The sequence below is a fragment of the Amyelois transitella genome, chromosome 12 (assembly GCF_032362555.1).
Source record: "Amyelois transitella isolate CPQ chromosome 12, ilAmyTran1.1, whole genome shotgun sequence".
Taxonomy (NCBI): Eukaryota; Metazoa; Arthropoda; class Insecta; order Lepidoptera; family Pyralidae; genus Amyelois; species Amyelois transitella.
Genome location: NC_083515.1, coordinates 9,758,609 through 9,783,745, shown reverse-complemented (window position 1 = coordinate 9,783,745; position 25,137 = coordinate 9,758,609). Strand labels below are relative to the sequence as shown.

The 25,137-nt window shown below is 36.3% G+C and overlaps 1 protein-coding gene across 1 annotated transcript in view; it reads right to left on the bottom strand.

Annotated features, from left to right (window-relative positions):
• LOC106142675 (guanylate cyclase 32E) overlaps positions 1-25,137 on the bottom strand; it is a 131,255-nt gene that overhangs the window by 62,457 nt on the left and 43,661 nt on the right. Inside the window, exons 6-8 of the mRNA XM_060946919.1 lie at positions 13,856-14,002; positions 12,483-12,573; positions 5,753-5,837 (exon numbers count right to left, since the gene is read on the bottom strand). Of these exons, the coding sequence (XP_060802902.1) occupies positions 5,753-5,837; positions 12,483-12,573; positions 13,856-14,002 (323 nt within the window). The remainder of the gene's footprint in view (positions 1-5,752; positions 5,838-12,482; positions 12,574-13,855; positions 14,003-25,137) is intronic.

The following is a 25,137-nucleotide window of genomic DNA, read 5'->3' as shown; positions in this document are numbered from 1 at the left end:
AATTAAGATTGACATAGTGACAGCTTGATAGCATATCCCTAAAAGAAGAATGTATCAAATTGGTAAGAAGATAGGTAGTACTTTGTTCCCATATACAAACATACGTACAATCACGTCTGTATACCTTACGGGGTAGACACAGCCAATAGTCTCGAGCTACGTTTGAAGCCATCTTTAATGGAATTAAGATTCGGATAGTGAGTCGTTGCTAATTCTAATTTTACTACTTACTAAAATCAACTTGGGCATAAACAAGTTTGTATGTTATAACGAAGTCAGTTACTTTTGTCAATATTGAACATGCATACTATATGTTATTTGTATGATAATAAAATATATTGTCCTTTATCTTATAATGATGATAAATGATAGGGAAGATAAATTGTTATGATAGATACTATATCAAAATACGTTGAGCAATTTTTACGCTTAGAGTAAACAGATTCATCTATCATCTGAAACTTTCACGTTTATAGTTTTCAAGAAATTAAAACGATACACTTTTAGTACTTAGAGATCACTCTCTATCTGTACAGACATATAATCACGTCTTCATCCCGTGCGGGGTAGTCAGAGCCGACAGTCTTGAAAACACTTAAACACGTTCAGTTCGCTCTCTGTCCTAGTGGTAAAATCAGTTACTAATAAAATTTGGACATAATAGTGAACTTTGATAACTTGGAGTCTCACCTCTATAACATGGCATGCGCGAAGCCGTGTTTTTTTTCACAAACATTTTACATACATACATACATATGGTCACGTCTATATCCCTTGCGGGGTAGACAGAGCCAACAGTCTTGAAAAGACTGAATGGCCACGTTCAGCTATTTGGCTTAATGATAGAATTGAGATTCAAATAGTGACAGGTAGCCTAAAAAAGAATCCCAAGTTTGTAAGCCTATCCCTTAGTCGCCTTTTATGACATTCATGGGAAAGAGATGGAGTGGTCCTGTTCTTTTTTGTATTGCTGCCGGGAACCACACGGCACATTTTAATTTCAATTCACCTTAATTGCAAAGGTTGTGGCAATATTAGTGTTATTCTACTTTCGACTATCTACTATCGCTGTCTCATTTCACGTTATGATGAAAAGCGAAATAGCGATAGATTTTCGCGCGAAGGAAACGGCATCGCGCGTGCCTTGTTACAGAGGGCAGTGTTGGAGTTTTCTAAAACGCACAGTACGTTTTAGAAAACTTGAGAAAATAACGCTTAGATTTTCGCAAAATTTGCAATTAAGCTCAATTAAAATGTTCGTTAAATAATTAACTGAAAATACAGGACAAGTACAGAATAAATTGGCATTGCTGAAAAAAAAAAACACTTAGCGAATCGTTTTCCTAATGGAATGGAATTCAAAAAGATAACTGGGCAGAATTTTTGATATAAACGAAACAGAGTTATGAACATTTAATTAAAGAAAATTACCTACGCACAATTACGAAGCCTTGAGAAATGAAAAAAGCCAGAACATCAGATTTATGACGACCAGAACACCAATAAGCGCTTTTTATAGGCTTTTTCGTAAATTACGTTTACTGTTCCTAATTTGATAAATATCAATGAATTACCTACAGATGAATAATTTCTAAAATGTTTTCTATAATAAAATTATTAACTTAACAACCGGGTTTACCAACGATAATTTGTTACTAGTGGTAGTGATCATGTTTCTCCCCTCCCCCGCCTTTATCTCCCCTCTCCCAGACAAGAGACGTATAAATATAAAAAACACTAGCTGTTGCCCGCGACTTCGTCCGCGTAAATTTCGAGTTTAATCTTAATCATACAGTCAGATAAAGGCAGACAGACAAAAAATGTAAAAAAAAATCTCTATCCGTTTCAGTCAAAATATTAAATGTACAGACAAAATATTTTTACTATTTTATTATATGTATAGATAACATTTGATTATGTAGATTCTATTATGTCAATTTATATTGTAAAGACCGTGTCACTTTTCTAATGAACGCGTCGTCTCATTCTCAAACCATACATATCGTTGTAATCTTATTTGACAGCTTTACAACTTACGCAGACTGCTTGCGACTCATATAATTTCTATAGTACATACATACATATGGTCACGTCTATATGCCTTGCGGGGTAGACAGAGCCAACAGTCTTGAAAAGACTGAATGGCCACGTTCAGCTTTATGATAGAATTGAGATTAAAATAGTGACAGATTGCTAGCCCATCGCCTAAAAGAGAATCCCAAGTTTGTAAGCCTATCCCTTAGTCGCCTTTTACGACATCCATGGGAAAGAGATGGAGTGGTCCTATTCTTTTTAGTATTGGTGCCGGGAACCACATCCATAATTCCTATAGTTACAATACAATTAGACATTTATTCGGATTTACATGTTTTAAGTGTAAAAATGAAAGTAAATATTGTTTGTAACCACTTATTGGAGGTATAGGTATTGACAGTCCACTGTTTGTGGCATTAAATAGGTATTTTGTACTGTAGCCAAAATAAATAAGACACAGTTCGTCGTAAAAAATACATGAACTTGAACTCTCGGGCCCTCTACTTTTATTCGAATACATGTGGTTTTCAAATTATGGTATTGTCGGAAATATTGCGTGTATAGAAATTGCAAAAGTATGCGACATTGCTAAGAGAGTTTGAAAAACAAAAACATTCCCTTGCGATTCACCACAATCCTGAAGGTCGAAGAAAGACATTCACTGAACTAGTAGGTATCTAACGTTGGCATTCTGCCAATTTGCGAGAAAATGTTATGAAACCTACAATCGGGCTGATTACATGTATGTAGAAATAACAGAGTAGAGGTAACGGAGTCGTACGTACGTAAATTTTGTAAGTGTAAAGTAATTGTAAAAAATTCCCCTTATTTTTCATTCCCGCGGGAATTTTGGGAAATCTTTTCTTGGTATGCCCACAAATAAACTATTTATATAAATACATACATACATATGGTCACGTCTATATCCCTTGCGGGGTAGACGGAATGGCCACGTTCAGCTATTTGGCTTATTGATAGAATTGAGATTCAAATAGTGACAGGTTGCTAGCCCATCGGCTAAAAAGAAGACTTCCTAGTTTATAAGCCTATCCCTTAGTCGCCTTTTACGACATCCATGGGAACGAGATGGAGTGGTCCTATTCTTTTTTTATTGGTGGCGGGAACCACACGGCACTTAGTTGCACTTATTATCCCAGTCTATTAATATTTTCAAGACTGTTTGATCTGTCTTCCCCGCAAGGGATATTGACGTGATGATGAATGGATCTTAAGGTGTAATTTCTATTATGTAACATTATCATCCTCCTTGTGTTTGTTCCAGTTTCCTTCTCCCTGGGGAAGAGCCCCGGTTCACCTTAATCCCTTAATCGACCTTGACTGTTCCTTATTATACGGTGAGCGGACGCATTTTTAGGTGATTGTTTCCGATAGCGGTCTAAGTGATTGTAGGTCGTTTGGAAGTTCGGGTCGGGAATCAAATCTCGTGGGACGTTATCCAAAATCGGCGGGTTAGACCTTGTACAGATTTAGAAGGCGTTGTTAGGCTTTTAGGAAACAAAAGTTTCCACGTTTGTCGATTCATTGATGAACGTTTGTTTAAGATGACGTCAAAGTGGTAGGTACACACAGCTCAGGAGATATATTTTTATTCAATTACTAGCTGATACGACAAAAGTTGTTTTGTCATAAAAATAATATATGTATAACTAGCGACCCGCCCCGGCTTCGCACGGATGCAAAATTCGGGAAAAATTATACATAAAAACCTTCCTCTTGAATCACTCTACCTGTTACAAAAAACCGCATCAAAATCCGTTGCGTAATTTTAAAGATTTAAGCATACAGACAAACAGACTAAAATAGCGACTTTGATTTATACTATGTAGTGATGCTGGTGTGTGTTCCCGGCACTAATACAAAAAAGAATTGGACCACTCCATCTCTTTCCCATGGATGTCGTAAAAGGCGACTAAGGTACACGCTTGCAAACTTGGGATTCTTTTTTTAGGCGATGGGCTAGTAACCTGTCACTATTTGAATCTTAATTCTATCATTAAGCCAAATAGCTGAACGTGGCCTATCAGTCTTTTCAAGGCTGTTGGCTCTATCTACCCCACAAGGGATAAAGACATGACCAAATGTATGTATGTAGATTTATTTTCAAAATTTGACACAAGGTATCACTTATTGGCGTCACCTCACTTAAATCTAATTATAACTACTACCGCTTCCAAAGCGCATGTGTAGAAGAAGCGGCGGAACAAACTACACTGCAGCATTTTCACTGGACGTCAATTTACAAATAATGATTTCTAAAATCTGGAAAACGTGGATTTCAGTCTTTTCGAGATTGTTCGCTCTGTCTACCCCGCAAGGGATATAGACGTGAGTATGTACGTACGTATGTATGTATGTACCTATGTATGAAACGGCGAATTGAATCATGGAAAGGGTTGCGTTTCTCTCGTGTTTGCTTTCGTAATGACAAGAAAACATGCTTCTAGTAATTAATTGCCTTATAAAATAGACATAGACAATAGACAGTTTGTCTTCCTTATAACCTAATATACAATTTCTAAATAGTAAATGGAAATTTATGTAGGTACAGAAATTTCCTTCGATTGAACTAGTAGAGAAATTTAATCTATACTAATATTATAAAGCTGAAGAGTTTGTTTGTTTGAACGCGCTAATCTCAGCAACTACTGGTACGAATAAAAAAAATATTTTTGCGTTAAATAGACCATTTATCGAGAAAGGCTTTAGGCTATATAACATCACGCTGCAATAATAAGAAGCAAGGAAAAAAAACGGGGGAAATTCTTCATCCTTGAAGGCTTCAATAATGCCTAAAATTACTATTCCACGCGGACGAAGTTGCGGGCACAGCTAGTAATTACATAAAACTTAATTTTCTCTGGAAATGTAACGAGGCCAGACTGAGGAATAAAAACACTCAAGGTCTCAAGGGTCATATTACTGGCATCAGATATATAGAGTTAGGTAAGGTTAGGTTAGTATACCCTCACACTTCTAAAAATGAAACTTTTAAGTCACGACACGAGTCTTTGTTTGTTTATGTTTATTTTTTTATTACGTGCGCAGATTGACCTGCACTAGCACCTAGGTCATAACTGAAAATCAGCGTATTGCTCTATAGCAATAAATTCGTCGAGTTGTGACCTTTTTGTATTGCTGCAACTCACACCCTAATTAATTTGTATTTCATATGAAATTGAAAATTATGTGTAGCAAATCAAATAAATGAATTATCTATCTGTCATTAAAATTACAAAAAGAGACTTTATAATAATGTAGTGTGAAAATTTATGTACCACCTCGGCCATGTACCAAATGAATATTTTCTAAAGTTACATACATTAGTTTTAATGTCAACCGGTGCCGTGTGGTTCCCGTCACTAGTACAAAAAAGAATAGGAATACTCCATCTGTTTCCCATGGATGTCGTAAATGCGACTAAAGGATAGGCTAATAAACATGGGATTCCTTTTTTTTTAGGCGATGGGCTAGCAACCTGTCACTATTTGATTCTCAATTCTATCATTAAGCCAAAAAGCTGAAAGTGGCCATTCAGTCTTTTTAAGACTGTTGGCGACTGCCTTTTACGACATCCATGGGAAAGAGATGGAGTGGTCCTATTATATTTTGTATTGGTGCCGGGAACCACACGGTGAGGATGCAACCGGGACTTAAATCCAAAGAGAAGAAGAAGAAGAAGAATGTAGTGAAAACTCACCGAAGTATCTTCAAACAGTTTGTGGTAGTTCGGCACGCAAAATGGGGAAGCGGCGGAGAGTTCTCTGATCATTTGACATAATAACCTGGAATGAAAGGAACATATTTAGAAGAAAGAAACATATTTAGAAGAAAGAAACATATTTAGAAGAAATAAACATATTTAGAAGAAAGAAACATATTTAGAAGAAATAAACATATTTAGAAGAAAGAAACATATTTAGAAGAAAGAAACATATTTAGAAGAAAGAAACATATTTAGCCTGTGTGGTTCCCGGCACCAATACAAAAAAAGAATAGGACCACTATAGGACCACCACACACACACAATAGCACGCACACACGCGAGCTACTACTTGTAACGTAGCTTTTGAAACTAAGGTTTAAATACGTACTCACATATAGTCACGTCTATATCCCTTGCGGGGTAGACAGAGCCAACAGCGTGAAAAGACTGATAGGCCACGTTCAGCATTTTGGCTTGATGATAGAATTGAGATTCAAATAGTAACAGGTTGCTAGCCCATCGCCTTAAAGAAGTGTCCCAAGTTTACAAGTCTATCCCTTAGTCGCCTTTTACGATATCCATGGGAACGAAATGGAGTGATCCTATTCTTTTTTAATAATGGTGCCGGGAACCACAAGGCATGGCACGGTTTAAATACGTAAACATTTATAAGGTTATTGTGGTGATTTGCAATCTCCACATTAGCTTTGACACCTTTTATCATAAAACGAACATTTCAGTTCTGTCACATTTCAAAGTCATACTGTATAATTTTATTGAATAAAGCCATATTTACTGAGAAATGGTTAGTTATTCTACAGTTATCAAGCAGTAATTATTACAAGGCGACTACAAACAAATCATTCGATTGAATTTTTTACCACCCCATTTCTTCTTTTAGATGTCGTAGGAGGCAACTAATGGACAAAAACTCTTCTCAGAGTAGGTCGCTAACAGACATTCACGTATTTAAAAAAAAATATGCTTAACTTTATTTTATTTTTCGTCGTCTAAAATAGGCTTTTCTTGGAATCCAAGAAGAAATTTGGGATAAAACTGAGAGCTGTCACTATTAGGGATAAAAAATAAGGATATTTTAAGAATTTCGTCAGTATCAATTAAGGGATACATTTTTTACTAAGTATTTACCTATATATAAAAAAATATACCTACAAATTTCTATTTTGTGTTTTGCTGTGTGGATTTGCTTATTTCTTTTTTGAGTAACAGTATCTCTTAATTTACCTATTGTGAATCTTGGCTCTGTCTACTCCGACAGTTAAAGCTATATTTCTTTATAGTCTTGAAAGACTGAATGGCCAAGTTCAGCTATTTGGCTTAATGATAGAATTGAGAGTCAAATAGTGACAGGTTGCTAGCCCATCGCCTAAAATAAGAGACCCAAGTTTTTAAGCCTATCCTATTAAGAAAGAGATGGAGTGGTCCTATTCTTTTTTGTATTGGTGCCGGGAACCACACGGCACACACACGAAAAATATATTTCAATAAATAAAACCCCAAAAGTTTCAATCACCAAGTACCAAAAACCGGCTAAGTGCGAGTCGGAAGGGTTCTACTAGACCAGTCAATTATTAGGCCCCCTTTAATAATTACTTTATTTTTATAAAATTAATTATTTTAAAGGTAAAAAATAGCTTAATATTCTGTGAAAATCTATTGACCTGTTGTGGTAATTAACATTGAGTAAAAAAAAATACAAAAAATTAACAAGACTTGCATGGAGACTTGCCTTAATATATATACATATATTTTTTTAGTAACTAAAATATCTGAACGTGGCCTATCAGTCTTTTCAAGATTGTTGGCTCTGTCCTACCCCGTAAGGGATATAGACGTGATTATTTGTATTTATGTATGTTTTTTTTAGTATTTGGTGAAAATCATTCAGTTCTATCAAGATTTATAAGCATAGAGACGAACAGATAGACCGACAGGCAGACAGTCTTAATAAAAAAATATATTTTTTTCAGACATTTATTTACTTGTTTAGTTTTAATTTCTTTTTGTAGTATTGGTTTTTAATAAAACGGGTGACGTAGTTTTTGAGGGTTTTTTAAATGTGAAAATGATGACGTTTAATTTAAATAAAAATAGGCTCAAACGGCTCAGAAGCATGGGTATAGTCTATGTTTAAAAGGATGTAGTTGTTTTAAATATCACCCTGTAGAGTTCCGTTTTTGCCTTTCAGGTACGGTACCCTAAAAATGACGAGCAGTGACAATACCTCCATCAATTCAGATGAACTGTTTATTCATTTTGGACAGAAGTCACATTGGGCGCGTAAATTAGGTGAGTTGTTAAGTTTATTAAGGACGCCGAAGCGGACATACATACATAAGATCACGCCTCTTTCCCGGAGGGGTAGGCAGAGACTACCTCTTTCCACTTGCCACGATCCCTGCCATACTTCCTTCGCTTCATCCACTTTCATAACTTCGGTTTCGGGTACTTATGACCTCCCGAAGCGGACCAAGGTAATTTATACTTTTTTTATAATCTAAACTATTTTATGAATAAAAAACTAGCGCCCGCACTCGATTTGTTTTAGCGTGTCGTGTGTTAATAAGGCTTACCGCCAGAAAAAGTTTCACCTCAATCCGTTCAGTAGATTTTTGCTTGAATTGATTGAGAGCGTTAAGGAGTATGATGGATAAGGGAATGTTGTGATGTGAAAGAAGATGTAGTTACAGGAATAGAAAAGGGTATGTTAAGATGGTTTGGTCATGTTGAAAGAAGGTTGACTAAGCAGATATATGTATGTACAAGGAGAGTATGGAGGGAATGGTCGGAGTGGGAAGTCCTAGACGAACGTATCTTGATCAAATTAATGACGTCCTGGCAAAGGGTCAGATCAAGAGTACCCGAAACCGCTGAGCTTGCATGAAGAGAGTTATGTATTGATTGCACTTGGATCTTCTTTGAGTACCATGATGAGATAAATTGTTACATTATTTGTTATGTGCGGTTCCTGGCATCAATAGAAAAAAAGGATAGGACCACTCCATCTCTTTCCAATAGATGTCGTAAAAGGCGACAAAGGGCATATCCCTTATAAACTTGGGGTTCTTCTTTTTAGGCGATGAGCTAGTAACCTGTCACTATTTTAATCTCAATTCTATTAATAAGCCAAACAGTTGAACGTTGCCTATCAGTCTTATTAAGACCGTTAGCTCCGCCTAGCCCGCAAGGAATATAGACGTGATTATAACATTTATGAAGCGACAGTCAAATGTGAACATATCAACTTGCTTGGCATTTTTTCCATCGCCTATTTCATCCTTCATAGATTTATGACAGATAAGTATTGATTCCTTTGGAAGACTGCCAAATAGATTTTTTACATGCATACGAGTATGATGTCATGAATGAAGATTATAGCAAATACGATTACTAAGAGCAAGCCCAGCCCGACAGACGCCTGCGATTTCTTTTTATTACTTGCATACTAGCGACTCTGAGGTAGTCTCCGCCTGCCCCTCCGGGAAAGGGGCGTGATTTTATGTATGTATGTATACTAGCGCCTCGCCTTGGCTTTGCACGACCATTTAAACCTCTCTTTTGAATTACTCTACTCACTGAAAGAACCCACTAGAAAAGGGTATGTTAAGATGGTTTGGTCATGTGGAGAGGATGAATGAAAGCAGATTGACTAAGCAGATATACAAGGAGAGTGTGGAGGGAAAGGTCGGAGTGGGAAGACCTAGACGAACGTATCTTGATCATATCAAGGACGTCCTGGTAAAGGGTCAGGTCAGGAGTACCCGAAACCGCCGAGCTTGCATGAAAAGAGTTATGAATGTGGATGAAGCGGTGGCAAGTGGAAAGAGGTGGTCTCTGCCTACCCCTCCGGGAAAGAGGCGTGATTTTATGTATGTATGTACTAAAAGAACCCGCAATGAAATACGTTGAATAGTTTTAGAGATTTAAGCATACATAGTGACAAACGGCGTGAAACGACTTTGTTACTATGTAGCGACTGGCTGTTGCGCGGGATTACCGGATTTTATTTATTTATGTACACAAAATTATATGGAGGAGCATTTAATACAGTAATTGTAGTACAAAGGTGCTACTTATATCAATAGATATCTCTTCCAGTAGGAAGGGTAATGTATGTATACAGAGACTGAGAAATTAATTAAAGGGTGTGATGTTTTTCATGTAATAAAAATTAATAGCCAGATGAATACAATGCGCACTCTCCGAATTATATCAGAGAACCCTATGACAATATTAAATGAGCTTATTACTGAAAACGGATACGTGTAAATATCATAGTTAGTTGCCATTAGCAACAATCTTTACGAGGTGATTGTTTTACGGGAAAATAGAAATTGTAAGCGTTGTTACCATGTTATCCTACTAATATTATAAATGCGAAAGTTTGTGAGTATGTCAGGATGTCAGTATGGATGTTTGTTACTCTTTCACGCAAAAAATACTGAACCGATTACGATAAAATTTGCTATGTACGTAGCTTAAGACCCAGAATAACATATGGGCTATATTTTTATTCCGGAGTTCTCGCGGGATTGATTTCACGCGGACGAAGTCGCGGGCGGCCTCTAGTTGGAAATATATTTTCCTCGTTTTATCTTGTTTCAATTTTCAGACAAAGGATAGGGATACATAATGTACACAAATAGCAGTAAGACTTCGTTACGGTCTTATACTCTTGTTACTAAAACACACACATACTAATAATATCGGCTTGCGGGATAGACAGAGCCGACTGTCTAGAAAAGACTGTTAGGCCACGTTCAGATGTTTGGCTTAATGATAGAATTGAGATTCAAATAGTGACAGGTTGCTAGCCCATCGGGTAAAAGGAGAATCCTAAGATTATAAGCCTATCCCTTAGTCGCCTTTTACGACACCTACGGGAATGATATGGAGTAGTCCTATTCTGTCATGAATGACATGAAGACCTGCAAGTGTGACCACATTCTAAAAATATTATGACACAAAATGGTTCCTACTGGAATTTGTTACGATGTTTTTATTACGTTTATAGAAAGAGAACAAAATTTTCCTACGTTTATATATTTTACGATCATACTTTTGTTACGTGTTTAGATAGTAATAACATCTGAATAAATAAACGAGAATATTTATTTTTGAAGTCTTAGGTACGTTCTTTCCTTTCACTTTACCGTACTGAATTGTTATAAATGGAAAGATTATATATAAGTATGTATTTACACAAGTTTTACACGAACTTAATTCATTGTGTACCAAGTTACTGAAAATAAATATTTCTTTCTTTATTTCCTGTTCCTGAGGCTTCAGGGGGAATTAGCCGAAATCAAAGTAACGGATGTTATTTTTGATGGTATAAGTCTTGTTTTTTTGATCCTTTACTAGCTGTGCCCGCGACTTTGTCCGCGTGGAATAGTTATGTTGGGCATCATTGAAGCCTTCAAGGATGAATAATTTTCCCCGTTTTTTTTCACATTTTCCATTATTTCTTCCCTCCTAAAAGTTGCAGCGTGATGTTATAAAGCCTACAGCCTTCCTCGATAAATGTTCTATTCAACACAAAAATAATTTTTCAATTCGAACTAGTAGTTCCTGAGATTAGCGCTTTCAAACAAACAAACACACAAACAAACAAACTCTTCAGCATCATAATATTAAATATAGATTAGATTAGGTATTTCTCTTCCATCTCACCAGATGCTAAGTGATGATGAAGACCAAAATGTTACATGTCTATCCAAAAGATACCAATTTATTCTATTTTTGAATGTTCGCGGACAGTACTTGTCTGGAAATGTATACACAGGCAGTCCTTTCACACCTTGGCTAGTCGAATCAAAAAGGAACTATCGAAGCGTTTAATTTCTTTTTTGATATTTCAACAACAAAAGGACGAAATTCCCGTCTGCGTCTCGTAGTCCGATGGAGTAATGTTGAAGGTTCTACTAGCTCAAAGAGTGCCTTTGTACATCAAATTTCACTAATATTGAACAAGATATTGAGTTTATTCCTTAAGAATATGTTCTCTTATTAATAGTATCTGATTCTTAATAGCATCCAGTCCCGCTGAATGTGAATTAGGAGTCTCTTCGACTCTGTCTACTCCGTAAGGGATGTAATATGTGACGTGTTGAGTGTCGGAATGACCATGAAGGCACAGGTTTAAATTCTACCTCGACCATGTACCAATAACTCTTCACTGAGTTATGTACATAAGTGCTCTTGAAGGACTTACGCTGATGGGAAACGTCGTGAGGAAACCTGCTCATGTAGACAACTGGTTGTAACCATGACCCGTTCTAAGCTAGCTTACCTTAGATTGCTGAGATCAGATGAAGGACTCATCGTTGAAAAAGGCGCACTGACCTCCTCTTTAACTAACTAACCGGGACTAACGAAAGAGTATTATTAAATAATATATTATACTAGCTGTGCCCGCGACTTCGTCCGCGTGGAATAGTTATTTTGGGCATCATTGAAGCCCTCAAGGATTAATAATTTACCAGATTTTTTATCACATTTTCCATTGCAGCGTAATGTTATATAGCCTAAAGCCTTCCTCGATAAATGGTCTATTCAACACAAAAAAAAAAAAATCGTAGTTCCTGAGATTAGCGCGTTCAAACAAACAAACTCTTGAGCTGTATCATATAAGTTTATAATATATATTAATTTATAAAAGTATATATTATATATATATATAATTTAAGGGATAGGTACTTACGCGTAATGTGGGTTGGTGGGAAAGGACGGAGTAAGCTTGAGAACTGCTCGAAACGCCAATATGTCATTACTGTTGTTTTGCCCAAGGTGATCTGAAAAAATAATAATATATCATTGACAGAAATACACAGTCGGGTATTATTTATATACATATAAGTTCATTCATCCCTTCAACATGTCTAGGACATCTAAGCATTCCCTTTTTTATAATAAGTAGAATAGAAAGATTTGGTTAAAACAGGATACAAGGTATCACTTATTGACGTCACATCACTTAAATCTAACTATAACTACCACCGCTTCCAAAGCGCACGTGTAGAAGAAGCGGCGGAACAAACTACACTGCAGCATTTTCGCCGGACATCAATTTACATTTTTCTATTCCTTTACCAATATCTTTTATTTATCTTTTACTTATTTTTGTTCACAACAGTTCCCAACCACTGTTCATTATCCACTAATTTATACACCATGATCGTGAGTACCTGTCTTAAAAAAAAAAACTTAAAACTTAGAAGTTACGATGATCAAGAAAATTTGTTTTCGTCAATATTTTTATCCGACTTGACTTTTTTGTTTCCAAACATATTTTTTTCTACTCCCGAAAGAAACTTTGTTCATGTTTAATTTATTACGCGAAATTTTTTATATTTTCTTTTTTATTATCAGTTATTCTTTATTACTTTTATTTTATTGTTTACTTTTGTTGAAAACATTGTGGCTATAACAATGTAAAATACCACGAGGCCATCTCACAAAATTAATTTATTTATTTACTTATTTAAAATGTTATTGCAGAAAAAAAATATACAAAGGGCGGAAAAGCCGTTCGGCATTCTCTACCAGAAAATGTTGGTTATAACTCTACAAGGATAATAACTAGTTATTATAGAAAGCCTGTAATAACGAATACTCATTCTAGATACTTGTACATAATTACAGGCAACCTTATTAAGACTTTGCTTCTTCAGTACGGTCGCTGCAGACATTGACTAAGGAAATTGCCCTTCATAAAGTGATGTCTACTTTAGCGAACACATAGGTTTGTTATCTTGTGTAGTCAGGCCCCGTTGCTACGCACGCGCGATGCCGTTTTCATCGCGCGAAAATGTATCGCAATTTCGTGCCCTCCAGAATGAATAATTTTCCCGGTATTTTTCACATTTTCCATTATTTCTTCGCTCCTAATAGTCGCAGCGTGATGTTACATAGCCTTAAGCCTTCCTCGATAAATGGTCTATTCAACGCAAAAAGAATTTTTCAATTCGAACCGGTAGTTCCTGAGATTAGCGCGTCCAAACAAGCAAACAAACTCTTCACATTTATAATATTAGTATAGATAATAGTTTGCTGAGTTACACTAATAAATCTTACCAGCTTGCGTCATTTCAGCGGTGCTGGGGTCGAAGATCTCGTCATCCACAGCCACCACAGCGTACTCCCCCTTCTTCAGCAGCTCCCGCCGCTGCAGAACGTTGACAAAGTCCACGAGAGCTATGTGCTCCCCGAGGAATACGTATACTGCGAAGAAAGATATTCAAGTTAGTACTACATACAAACATACTAACATACATAAATCACGCCTCTTTCCCGGTGGGTAAGGCAGAGACCACATCTTTCCATTTGCCACAATCCCTGCACACGTCTTTCGCTTCATTAACATTCATAAATCTCTTCATGCAAGCTCGTCGGTTTCGGGTACTCTTGACTATACCTTTTGCTCTAGGACTTCCCACTCCAAGTAAGTATAAATATAAAAATCTAGGAGATATCTATATTTATAGACAAATACAAGGCATATTTGTAGACAAATATGCCTTGGACCTTAATATGATTTTTAAAAGGGTTTTCGGCTCAACAACACCACCATTGTAGTTCTATAACCTTTTCAAAGATAAAAGTAATCATCAAAATCCATTAAAAATCATAAGTCACACAAGGAGTTATCACGTATCAATCATAAAACAAAATCGCTGTTTTATTGTAACTTACTGTTTAGATATATTTATAAACTTAGTTTTGTATGTAACATAAGAAAATTTGTGCCGTGTGGTTCCCGGCACTATTACAAAAAAGAATAGGACCACTCCATCTCTTTCCCATGGATGTCGTAAAAGGCGACTAAGGGATAGGCTTATTAACTTAGGATTCCTCTTTTAGGCGATGGGCTAGCAACCTGTCACTATTTGAATCTCGGTTCTATCATTAAGCCAAATAGCTGAACGTGGCCATTCAGTCTTTTCAAGACTGTTGGCTCTGTCTACCCCGCAAGGGATATAGACGTGATCATATGTATGTATGTATGTATGCATAAGAAAATTTAACGGTCTGTGATACAATAAAAAGATAAGTAAGCTACTTTTATTTCTGTAAATTCTGGAACACTTGTAATGTTTAGGTGTGGTTCCCGGCATCATCTATACTATATACATATAATAAACCTGTAGAATGGTCAATTCTGTACATTGAAAATATTGAAAAAATATATGTTACTGGATCGATACCAAACCCAAATATGTGAATAAAAAAATTTTTGTCTGTCTGTCTGTATGTTCAGGCATCACGTGAAAACTAACGGTTCGATTTCGAAAAACTTGGTATAATTATACCTTATTATCCTGGGCATAAAATAGGATACTTTTTATCCTGGAAAAATACGAAATATAATAATAAAAAAAAAACTTAATTTTTCAGTTTAGTTTTCCATAGACGTTGTTCTGTAGAACCGCGAACTCACGTTACGTTACCCTCAGTGGATTCAGCGCCGTAAATTGTAGCCGTAAATTTAGCGCCGAAAGTCGGATTTGGCTTGAACCGTTTGCGGCACACGCGGTCACGCGGGCTATTACTAATTACTATGAAAAAAATACATACTACAGAACGCGAGATCAACAGCAGTAGCTCAATAGAGGGATCTCCTTAATTATTATAGGCCTAACCGTAATTGGGTCCAACAGATATTTATAAAATGTCGCTGTCAGAGTTACTCAAAATGGAGAAATAAAACATCCACGCAAAGACCGACATCCGCGCGGACGGAGTCGCGGGGGAAGCTAGTTGGAAATAAAAGAAGCGGACCAATCCATCTCTTTCCCATGGATGTTGTAAAAGGCGACTGAGAGATATGTTTATAAACTTCTGATTCTTATTTAGACGATGGGCTAGCAACCTGTCATTATTTGAATCTCAAATCTATCATTAAGCCAAACAGCTGATCGTGGCCTATCAGTCTTAAACAATGCTCTGTACGGCTCTGTCTACCCTACAAGGGATATAGATGTGATTATATGTATTGCTACGAATATGGGACAGATAGATGATCGTATCTACCGACATTATCTATTTTTAAGGTGAATTTGATTCTCTCTCTACTTAAATTTTATTAGCTTTAGTCGTTGGATTTAAATGCAGTTTTACTGCTTATGCGCAATAAAAAGAACATTCAAATTCACAAGGAGCATTGTGCATCCAGGTGAACATAACAACACCGATGTTATCGACGTCATTTATTATAATACATACATATGGTCACGTCTATATCCCTTGCGGGGTAGACAGAGCCAACAGTCTTGAAAAGACTGAATAGTCACATTCTGCTATTTGGCTTAATGATAGAATTGAGATTCAAACAGTGACAGGTTGCTAACCTAACGCCTAAAAAGAATTCCAAGTTTGTAAGCCTATCCCTTAGTCGCCTTTTACGACATCCATGGGAAAGAGATGGAGTGGTCCTATTCTTTTTGTATTGGTGCCGGGAACCACACGGCACAGCGCATATGTAGAAGAAGCGGCGGAACAAACTACACTGCAGCATATATGTAATATGATTCACTGAGAGTTTGATTCTTAAATTACACCAGTGCATTTTCGGGGTCTCAAATTAGGGCAGCTTACGCGCACTGCCCTCTAATATGTCGACAAATCTATTTACGCCCCATCTATTCATTCATCGTTTAAAAGCAAGGAATTACCTACGCGCTAAAATTCTGTAAAGCCTTTATTACAATAGAAACTATAATCTCCTTACCTACATCTTTTACAAGAGGACACTGACTGACTGACTGATACGCACAGCCCAAACTCCTTGACCTAGAGCTATGAAATATCTAATTGAGGTGAGATCTAAGTGAGGCGTTCACTAAGAGGATTTTCATACAATTCCCACGGAAAGTTTTTTTTTTTTCGATTCACGCAAAAGAGCGAGCGTGTTACAATTCCATTATAAAAGCCATACAGCTGAACGTGGCCTTTCAGTCTTTTCAAGACAATTGGCTCTGTCTACCCCGCAAGTGATGTTGACGTGATAAAATGTAAGTATGTAAACTCAATTTGGACAGCTGAACGTGACCTTTCAGTCTTTTTAAGACTGTTGGCTCTGTCTACCCCGCAAGGGATGTAGACGTGATAATAAGTAGGTATGTAAACTCTATTGAGACAAAAACCAATTACTAAGTGCCTTCCTTCATATATTTAATACGAATTATAGGCAGACAAATTTCCTGCTGCTTTCATAATTAATTTTCTTAATTTACTACCATTTCTTGGTTTTGTTTCAAAGGTTATTCAACTAATCGTAGATACCTTTTGTAAAGCATTTAAGACATCAAACAAAAAAGCACTTGTACCAGACAGAAATGATCAAAGGAATGAAAATATCTTTATCATCCATCGCAGGATATGATGTGGGCCTCTGCGGTGAGGTGGTAATGCTTGCCTTTGGATTTAATGTTCCTGGTTCAATCCCAACTCAAAAAGAAAGTTCTAATTTGTCTGAGTTACATGCGAATACATACATACATACATATGGTCACGTCTATATCCCTTGCGGGGTAAACAGAGCCAACAGCCTGGAAAAGACTGAATGGCCACGTTCAGCTATTTGGCTTTATTTACCTAAGAAAGAATCCCAAGTTTGTGAGCCTATCCCTTAGTCGCCTTTTACGACATCCATGGGAAAGAAATGGAGTGGTTCTATTCTTTTTTGTATTGGTGCCGGGAACCATACGGCACGGCATTACATGCGAATTATTAAATATATATAGGGGAATATATAGAATATTGAATTTAATTAGGTATAACTGCTACCGCTTCCAAAGCGCATGTGTAGAAGAAGCGGCGGAGCAAACTACACTGCAGTATATATGTAGTATGATTCACTGAGAGTTTGATTCTAAAATTACACCAGTGCATTTTCGGGGTCTCAAATTAGGGCGGCTTACGCGCACTGCCTCTAATATGTCGACAAATCTATTTACGGTCTCATTCATAGTTTAAAAGCAAGGAATTACGCGCTAAAATTCTGTAAAGCCTTTCAAATAATGATTGATTGCGTTGCCAAAGTAGTCTGAATGTAAATTTAGGTCAGTTTTTAATGTTTAAAACCCACATATATCGGAAAGGTCGGCTTTTGTTAATCTTCCTGATAAGTTTCTCAGAGGTTAACTTGGAAAATATTACTGAAGCTATGTTATATTTAGGTATACTCATATATATATACCTTTCTTTTTCTCACTCCAAAATATGTGGTATTAGAAGGATAGGATAGGAACCTACATGATAAATTTCAATAATGTAGATTATTACATACATACCTACATATGATCAATTGATCACGTCTATATCCTTTGCAGGGTAGACAGAGCTAACAGTCTTGAAAATACTGATAGGCCACGTGCGGCTATTTGGCTTAATGATAGAATTGAGATTCATTTAGTGACAAGTTGCTAGCCTGTCGCCTAAAAGAAGAATCCCAAGTTTATAAGCCTATCCCTTAGTCGAATTTTACGACATCTATAGGAAAAAGATGAAGTTGTTCTATTCTTTTTTTTAGATTAAAATTACACTATTCAAAATAATATTTTCACTCGTTCAAAGAAAATAGTTGAACATCAGACGTTTATGCATTAATTTATACTTTACATTCTAGCCTGAAAGAATATTAAAGTAACTCAGTCTGATGGCTTAAAATAACGTTGGTACCAAGGTAGGTATGTGTTTTTCTGTAAACTAAATGTTTACATATCCCATTTCGGTTTGATTTGAAAATACTAAAAATAATATTCCATGGACATCGTAAAAGGCGACTAAGGGATAGGCTTACAAACTTGTGATTCTTTTTTTTAGCCGATGGGCTAAGCCTTAGATTTTTTTAGCTAGCAATCTGTCACTTTAAATTCTATCATTAAGCCAAATACATAGCTGAACGTGGCCATTTCAAGACTGTTGGCTCTGCCTACCCCACAAGGGATATAGACGTGACCATTATGTATGTATGTATGTAGAAACAAGGTGTAAGTTTTTTGTATAAGCTTAATGTTTTCATATCCCATTTCGGTTTGATTTGAAAATAAACCTAAGTTTTTAAAATATTATGCGTAGGTACGAGTATAGCGCAGTGTGTATCCTCACAATATAAACAGAAATAGATATTTGTATGAAAGTTTGTATAAGACTCCATGCAGGTCTACCAGCGGCGAAAAACATGCTTGCTGCTTCTCCACCCACACAGGTTATAATAGTCAATCGAGAGATTGACTTTTTGGATTCCTCATTTAGCCGAAGGGTCACTGCAACGGCAACCTGTCATTATTTGAATCTAAATACCATCATTAAGTCCTACAGCTGTACGTGGCCTTCCAGTCTTTTCAAGCCTGTTGGCTCTGCCTACCCCGCAAGCGATATAGACGTTTGTATTTCTATGTGAAGGCATTTTCTGTCTATTCATTAATTGTTACTCTATTTTCTTCACTTCCTTACGTATTCTTGCTTGACCCCATTTCCTTTCTAGGTGACCCCCTCACGCGTTAAAACTGCAATATAACTGAAACTTTGTAATAAAGCTCGCAACAGTCAGATAAAATACTTATGTGGAAATGCAACAAGCTGTTACATTAACTCACTTGGAAAAAAGGAAACATTTTTGTATCTGGGGGCACGGCAGTGCCCCGCCAAGTCGAGCAAAAAAAATCAGCACGACCGTACCATCCTTTTCTCGAAGCAATTCAGGCTATCTTCGACCCCGCTATAATTTCGTTGTGGATAAAACAAGAAGCCTGAATTTTCAGCTTGTTTAAAATTTATTAAATGAATGAAATTTATAGCTTGTTTTGGAGACGAGAGTTTCAATCGCACGAGGCGCGATATTCATTGTGTTTTCATGCGATGTCCAAGTCGATCTATTTGTTAAAAACGTAAAATATTTTTAATATTGGCATGATATTAACTTATAACTTAAGACAGAAGGTCCTTTAAGTAGAGACTTAATAGATTAACCGACTTGGTATTACATGGATCTCACAACTTTTTACAGCAGAAAGGCTTAGCTGCGAGACAGGTTTTTTTTACAGGATGTTTTTGATGGCATTGATTAATCAAATCTTCATCTCTTATTGCAGATGACGCTCACAGTTTTGAAAATACTGTAAGACCACGTGATGTTTGGCTTAATGATGTAATGGAATTCCCGTAGATTATAAAAGCCTACCAAGGGTAAGGCTAAAAAATTTTGTGTGTAGAAATCTGTCTATTTGAATCGTGTAATTGAGTAATGATATTTTGCTAATACAACATTATCACTTACCTGCTATTTCAAAAATTATTTCATTCGTAAAATCTTTCTGATTGCATATACCAGGGTTTACTATAAACTGCTGGGTGGTGCTCGGTACTTAAGAATAGGACAACTCCATCTCTTTTCCATAGAGGTCGTAAAAGGCGACTAATGGGTGGGTTAATAAACATGGGATTCTTCTTTTAGGCGATGGGCTAGCGACCTGTCGCTATTTAAATTTCAATTCTATCATTGAGCTATAAAGCTGAACGTGGCTTTTCACTTTTTTCAAAACTGTAAGATCTGTCTTCCTCGCAAAGGATAGAGACGTGATTATTATGAATCGTTAAACATAAAAAATACAAATCTTTTCTCTCTATAAAGTTAGTGTGGAAGTTTATCTTAGTTTAGGAGCTATCAATGGTGTTTGACGTATAAAGATAACAGTTGGGACAAAAACGTCCCGGGTAAAGTCGAGCGGTTCAAATAAGGGTTACACACGTTATACCGATATAAAAATAAGGTTAGGATAAGGCTGTTTTACGTAAAAATGTTTTGGTACTCTTGTTACCAATTTCACGGTCATGATTTTATTATTATGTATAAAATAATGATTCTTGACTGGCGTGGTGTTGTGTGGAATGCGCTTAAAAGAAGAATCCCAAGTTTATAAGCCTACCACTTAGTCGCCTTTTACAACATCCATGGGAGAGAGATGGAGTGTGTCGTATTCTTTTTTTCTATTGGTGCTGGGAACCACACGGTACTAAAAAATTATAAATAATTAATTTTGAAAAAGACTTTTCTTTCCCTAGATATTAAAATCCTGTAAAAATTTTTAATCACCTGTTTTTATTTAAAATTCAAAATCAACTTTAACTGACATTTATTACTATCTAACATTAATTATATTTACTTTAGTAAACCATACATCTAAAAGTGGCCTTTCAGTCTTTTCAAGACTGTTGGGTCTGCCTACCCCGTAATAAATTACATAGATTGATTTAGCCTCGAAGTAAATTCGAGAGTTGTGTTACGAGATACTAACTCAACGATACTATATTTTATAAGAAATACTTATATAGATAAACATCCCGACCCATCAAGACCCAGGCCAAACAGAAAAATTCGAACCCGGGACCTCCGGTGTCACAGACAAGCGTACTTCCGCTGCGCCACAGAGGCCGTAAATATAATATGAGATATAGATGTGGTTATATGTACAACCATACAAAACCAATATTTTATCTCCTTCTATCTTCTCTAAAGCTATCTTCAAAATATTGCAAGGCATGCCGATAAAGCCGCCTTTTGCGAAATAACTAATTTAACTTTACTAATTTACATCCACTGTAGCCCTTATATGCAATAAAGGGAATTTCATTCATTCATTGAACAACTTAAATTTGATTTTGTATTCACGCCTCGCCACATACAATTCATAATTGGAAATATATTGAACATTTTATAAGTTACTTCTAAATTTTAACAATATTGTTAACACAAAATCTTAAGTCTTTATCTATCTGTCTTTTGAACGAATAAATGAATGAATAAAAGTTTATAAGCATCACTCAAATATATTTTACAATAAAGTAAATTGTAATACTAATAAGACATTCACTCAACTTTTTTTTTTTGCAATTTCAATTGACCCGAGTCTTACAAAGGCACGTGAATTTTAATTTCACGCGGCAGAAATCGCGGGATTAAGTTTGACGAAAATAATTTCATTTTGGATTCGTTATTATTGTAATGTTTTACACTATTTCCCAATTTATTTTCATGTGAACATATCCAAATGGATAGGTGAACGTGTTTCGCTTTTAAAAGATTAAATTCAACTAGGTCAGGTCAACTAGGTCAAATCCAGGTCAGGATTACAGGCAGCGTGTACGACAGGTCCAAAAGCTGTACTTTAATTGGATGGCTTATGCATGTAAACTGCATCGCAAAAATCTAGGGATGACAGACAAATATATACGGGTGAATGACCCAGATTGAAATATTATTTGAAGACGTGTACTATAAATACTCGTAAATACAAATGAATCAGACGGCCATGTGGTTCCGGCACCAGTAAAAAAAAATGTAAAGGACCACTTTATTTGACGGCCTCTGTGGCGCAGCGGCAGTACGCTTGTCTGTGAGACCGGAGGTCCCGAGTTCGAATCCCGGCCAGGGCATGATGAGAAAAGAACTTTTTCTGATTGACCTGGGTCTTGGATGTTTATCTATATAAGTATTTATTATAAAATATAGTATCGTTGAGTTAGTATCTCGTAACACAAGTTTCGAACTTACTTCGAGGCTAACTCAATCAGTGTAATTTGTCCCGTATATATTTATTATTTATTTATTATTTACTTTATCTATTTACCATGGATATTGTAAAAGGCGACCAAGGGATAGGCTTAACTTAGAATTCTTTTGAGGCGATGGGTTAGCAACCTATCACTATTTGAATCTCAATTCTATCATTAAGCCAAAGAGCTGAACGTGGCCATTCAGTCTTTTCAAAACTGTTGGCTCTGTCTACCCCGCAAGGGATATAGACTCGACCGTATGTTTGTATGTATAAAATTTAAATAATAAAATTTTAAAAGTCACGTTCAGCTGTACGACTTGGATTTATGAACTCAATAATTTATTAAATCATATTAAAGAATATTCTCGGTAAATTGTGAGTGGCTTGCATCTTAAAATCAGATTTTTCAATTCACTGACTTAGAAATTCAATTATCAATTCTTTGATCGATTTCTCTTTAATTCGATTTAATTCTAAAGTCCTGATTGTGTGTGACTGTACTTCAATTTTACCATAAGAAGTTATTTCAAACTAAAAAAAATAAAAGGTCTATCGTTATTGCTTTTGTAAGAATGTCTACTAAACTAAATATTAAGTCACACCCACGGACGTGCAAAAGATAAAATAATACTATTACTATAAATATACCTCTTAAGCTATATGTAGGCGTGTCCTAATTTTGTTATTTCACGGTTAGAAAAAGATTATGTTATAAAGCACTTCTACATAGATAAATAATCTTTCTGTTATGAAGATGGAAAGCCGCACTATTGTCAAAATATATGATAATAGTCTAACTTCTCATCCCCTATCCCAAAGATGACATTTACGTTGACCTACATGCATGTATATGTGTACCCATAATCGGCGGCCTCTGTGGCTCAGCGGTAGTACGCTTGTCTGTGACACCGGAGGTCCCGGGTTCGAATCCAGGCCAGAGCATGATGAGAAAGGAACTTTTTCTGATTGGCCTGGTTCTTGGATACATACATACGGTCACGTCTATATCCCTTGCGGGGTAGACAGAGCCAATAGTCTTGAAAAGACTGAATGGCCACGTTCAGCTATTTGGCTTAATGATAGAATTGGGATTCAAATAGTGACAGGTTGCTAGCCCATCGCCTAAAAAAGAATCCCAACTTTGTAAACATATCCCTTAGTCGCCTTTTACGATATCCATGGGAAAGAGATGGAGTGGTCCTATACTTTTTTGTATTGATGCCAGGAACCACACCGCACGGATCTTGGATGTTTATCTATATAAGTATTTATTATAAAATATAGTATCATTGAGTTAGTATCTCGTAACACAAGTCTCGAACTTACTTCGAGGCTAACTCAATCAGTGTAATTGGTCCCGTATATATTTATTTATAAGTTTCCCCTGCAAAGGTGGCGGAGGTCAGACGGGAGTCGCTTCGTGTAAGACCTGACTTACTCAATCCAGGATCATGCTATTTAGCGTACCACGGACTTCTCTTTTGTATAAGTACATGCTTAAATTAAACAAACATAAATCACACCTCTTTCACAGAGGGGTAGGCAGAGACCATAAAGACCAGGAACGTAATTAAAATATTTTGCAAAATATATATTACGATTATATTATAATAGGAAATATTTTAAAAATTACTGTTTGTGTGTCTATTCGTACTTGCATCACGCGAAAACTATTGCTTCTTTTTAAATGCGGTTTTGTCAGATATTATTGGCTTAATCAAACTTAAAAACAAATAACCCTTGTTCTTATTATTTTTAATTTGCAATGGGTTCATATTGTACCTACTCAATATAAGCTCGTACGTATAAAAGTGCATATTAAGACCACTCCGTCTCATTCCCATGGATGTCGTGAAAGGCGACTAAGGGATATGCTTATATACTTGGGATTCCTTTTTGAGGCGATGGGTTAGCAACCTGTCACTATTTGAATCTCTATCATAAGCCAAACAGCTGAACGTGGCCTGTCAGTCTTTTCGGGATTGTTGGCTCTGTCTGCTCCGCGAGGGGTGGGGACGTGACTGTATGTATATATATAAATAGAATCATGAACGCTATTTCGTAACTAACCACGTTATTTCCAGGTTTTACAAATACATTCTAAACAATCAGTTGCCACTATAAAATACCTATAAGTTAGGCACTAGTTTTTTGTTATACTTAATACATATTTCGTAGCTGTCTCTTATTACAAAATAAATATACGAAATTCACTGCATTAAAGCAATATAAAATCGAACAGATATGTGGAGTTGTTGTATGTTTCTTTGGTTACACTTCTCGTGTGAACATTTTGATCGATGCGACTGCTATTTCCGTGATAGAGTGTTCTAAAAATACTAAAACGAGCAAGAAAGTTTTAATTATCTTTGTGACGTTATCACAAGATAACTAAGTGGAACTGGGTTCTAGAGATTATGTCTAAAGGTAGAGAATTAGGTTGACTGGTTGATGCACAGAAAAGCTCAGGTTCGAATTCCACCTCAGCCATGTACCATACATACATATAGTCACGTCTATATCCCTTGCGGGGTAGACAGAGCCAACAGTCTTAAAAAGACTGATGGGCCACGCTCAGCTTTTTGGCTTGAAGATAGAATTGAGATTCCAATAATGACAGGTTGCTAGCCCATCGCCTAAAAGAAGAATCCCAAGTTTATAAGCCTATCCCTTTGTCGCCTTTTACGACATACATGGGAGAGAGATGGAGTGGTCCTATTCTTTTTTCTATTGGTGCCGTGAACCACACGGCATTGTACCAATACCAATGTACCAATGACTATTTTCGAAGTTATGTAC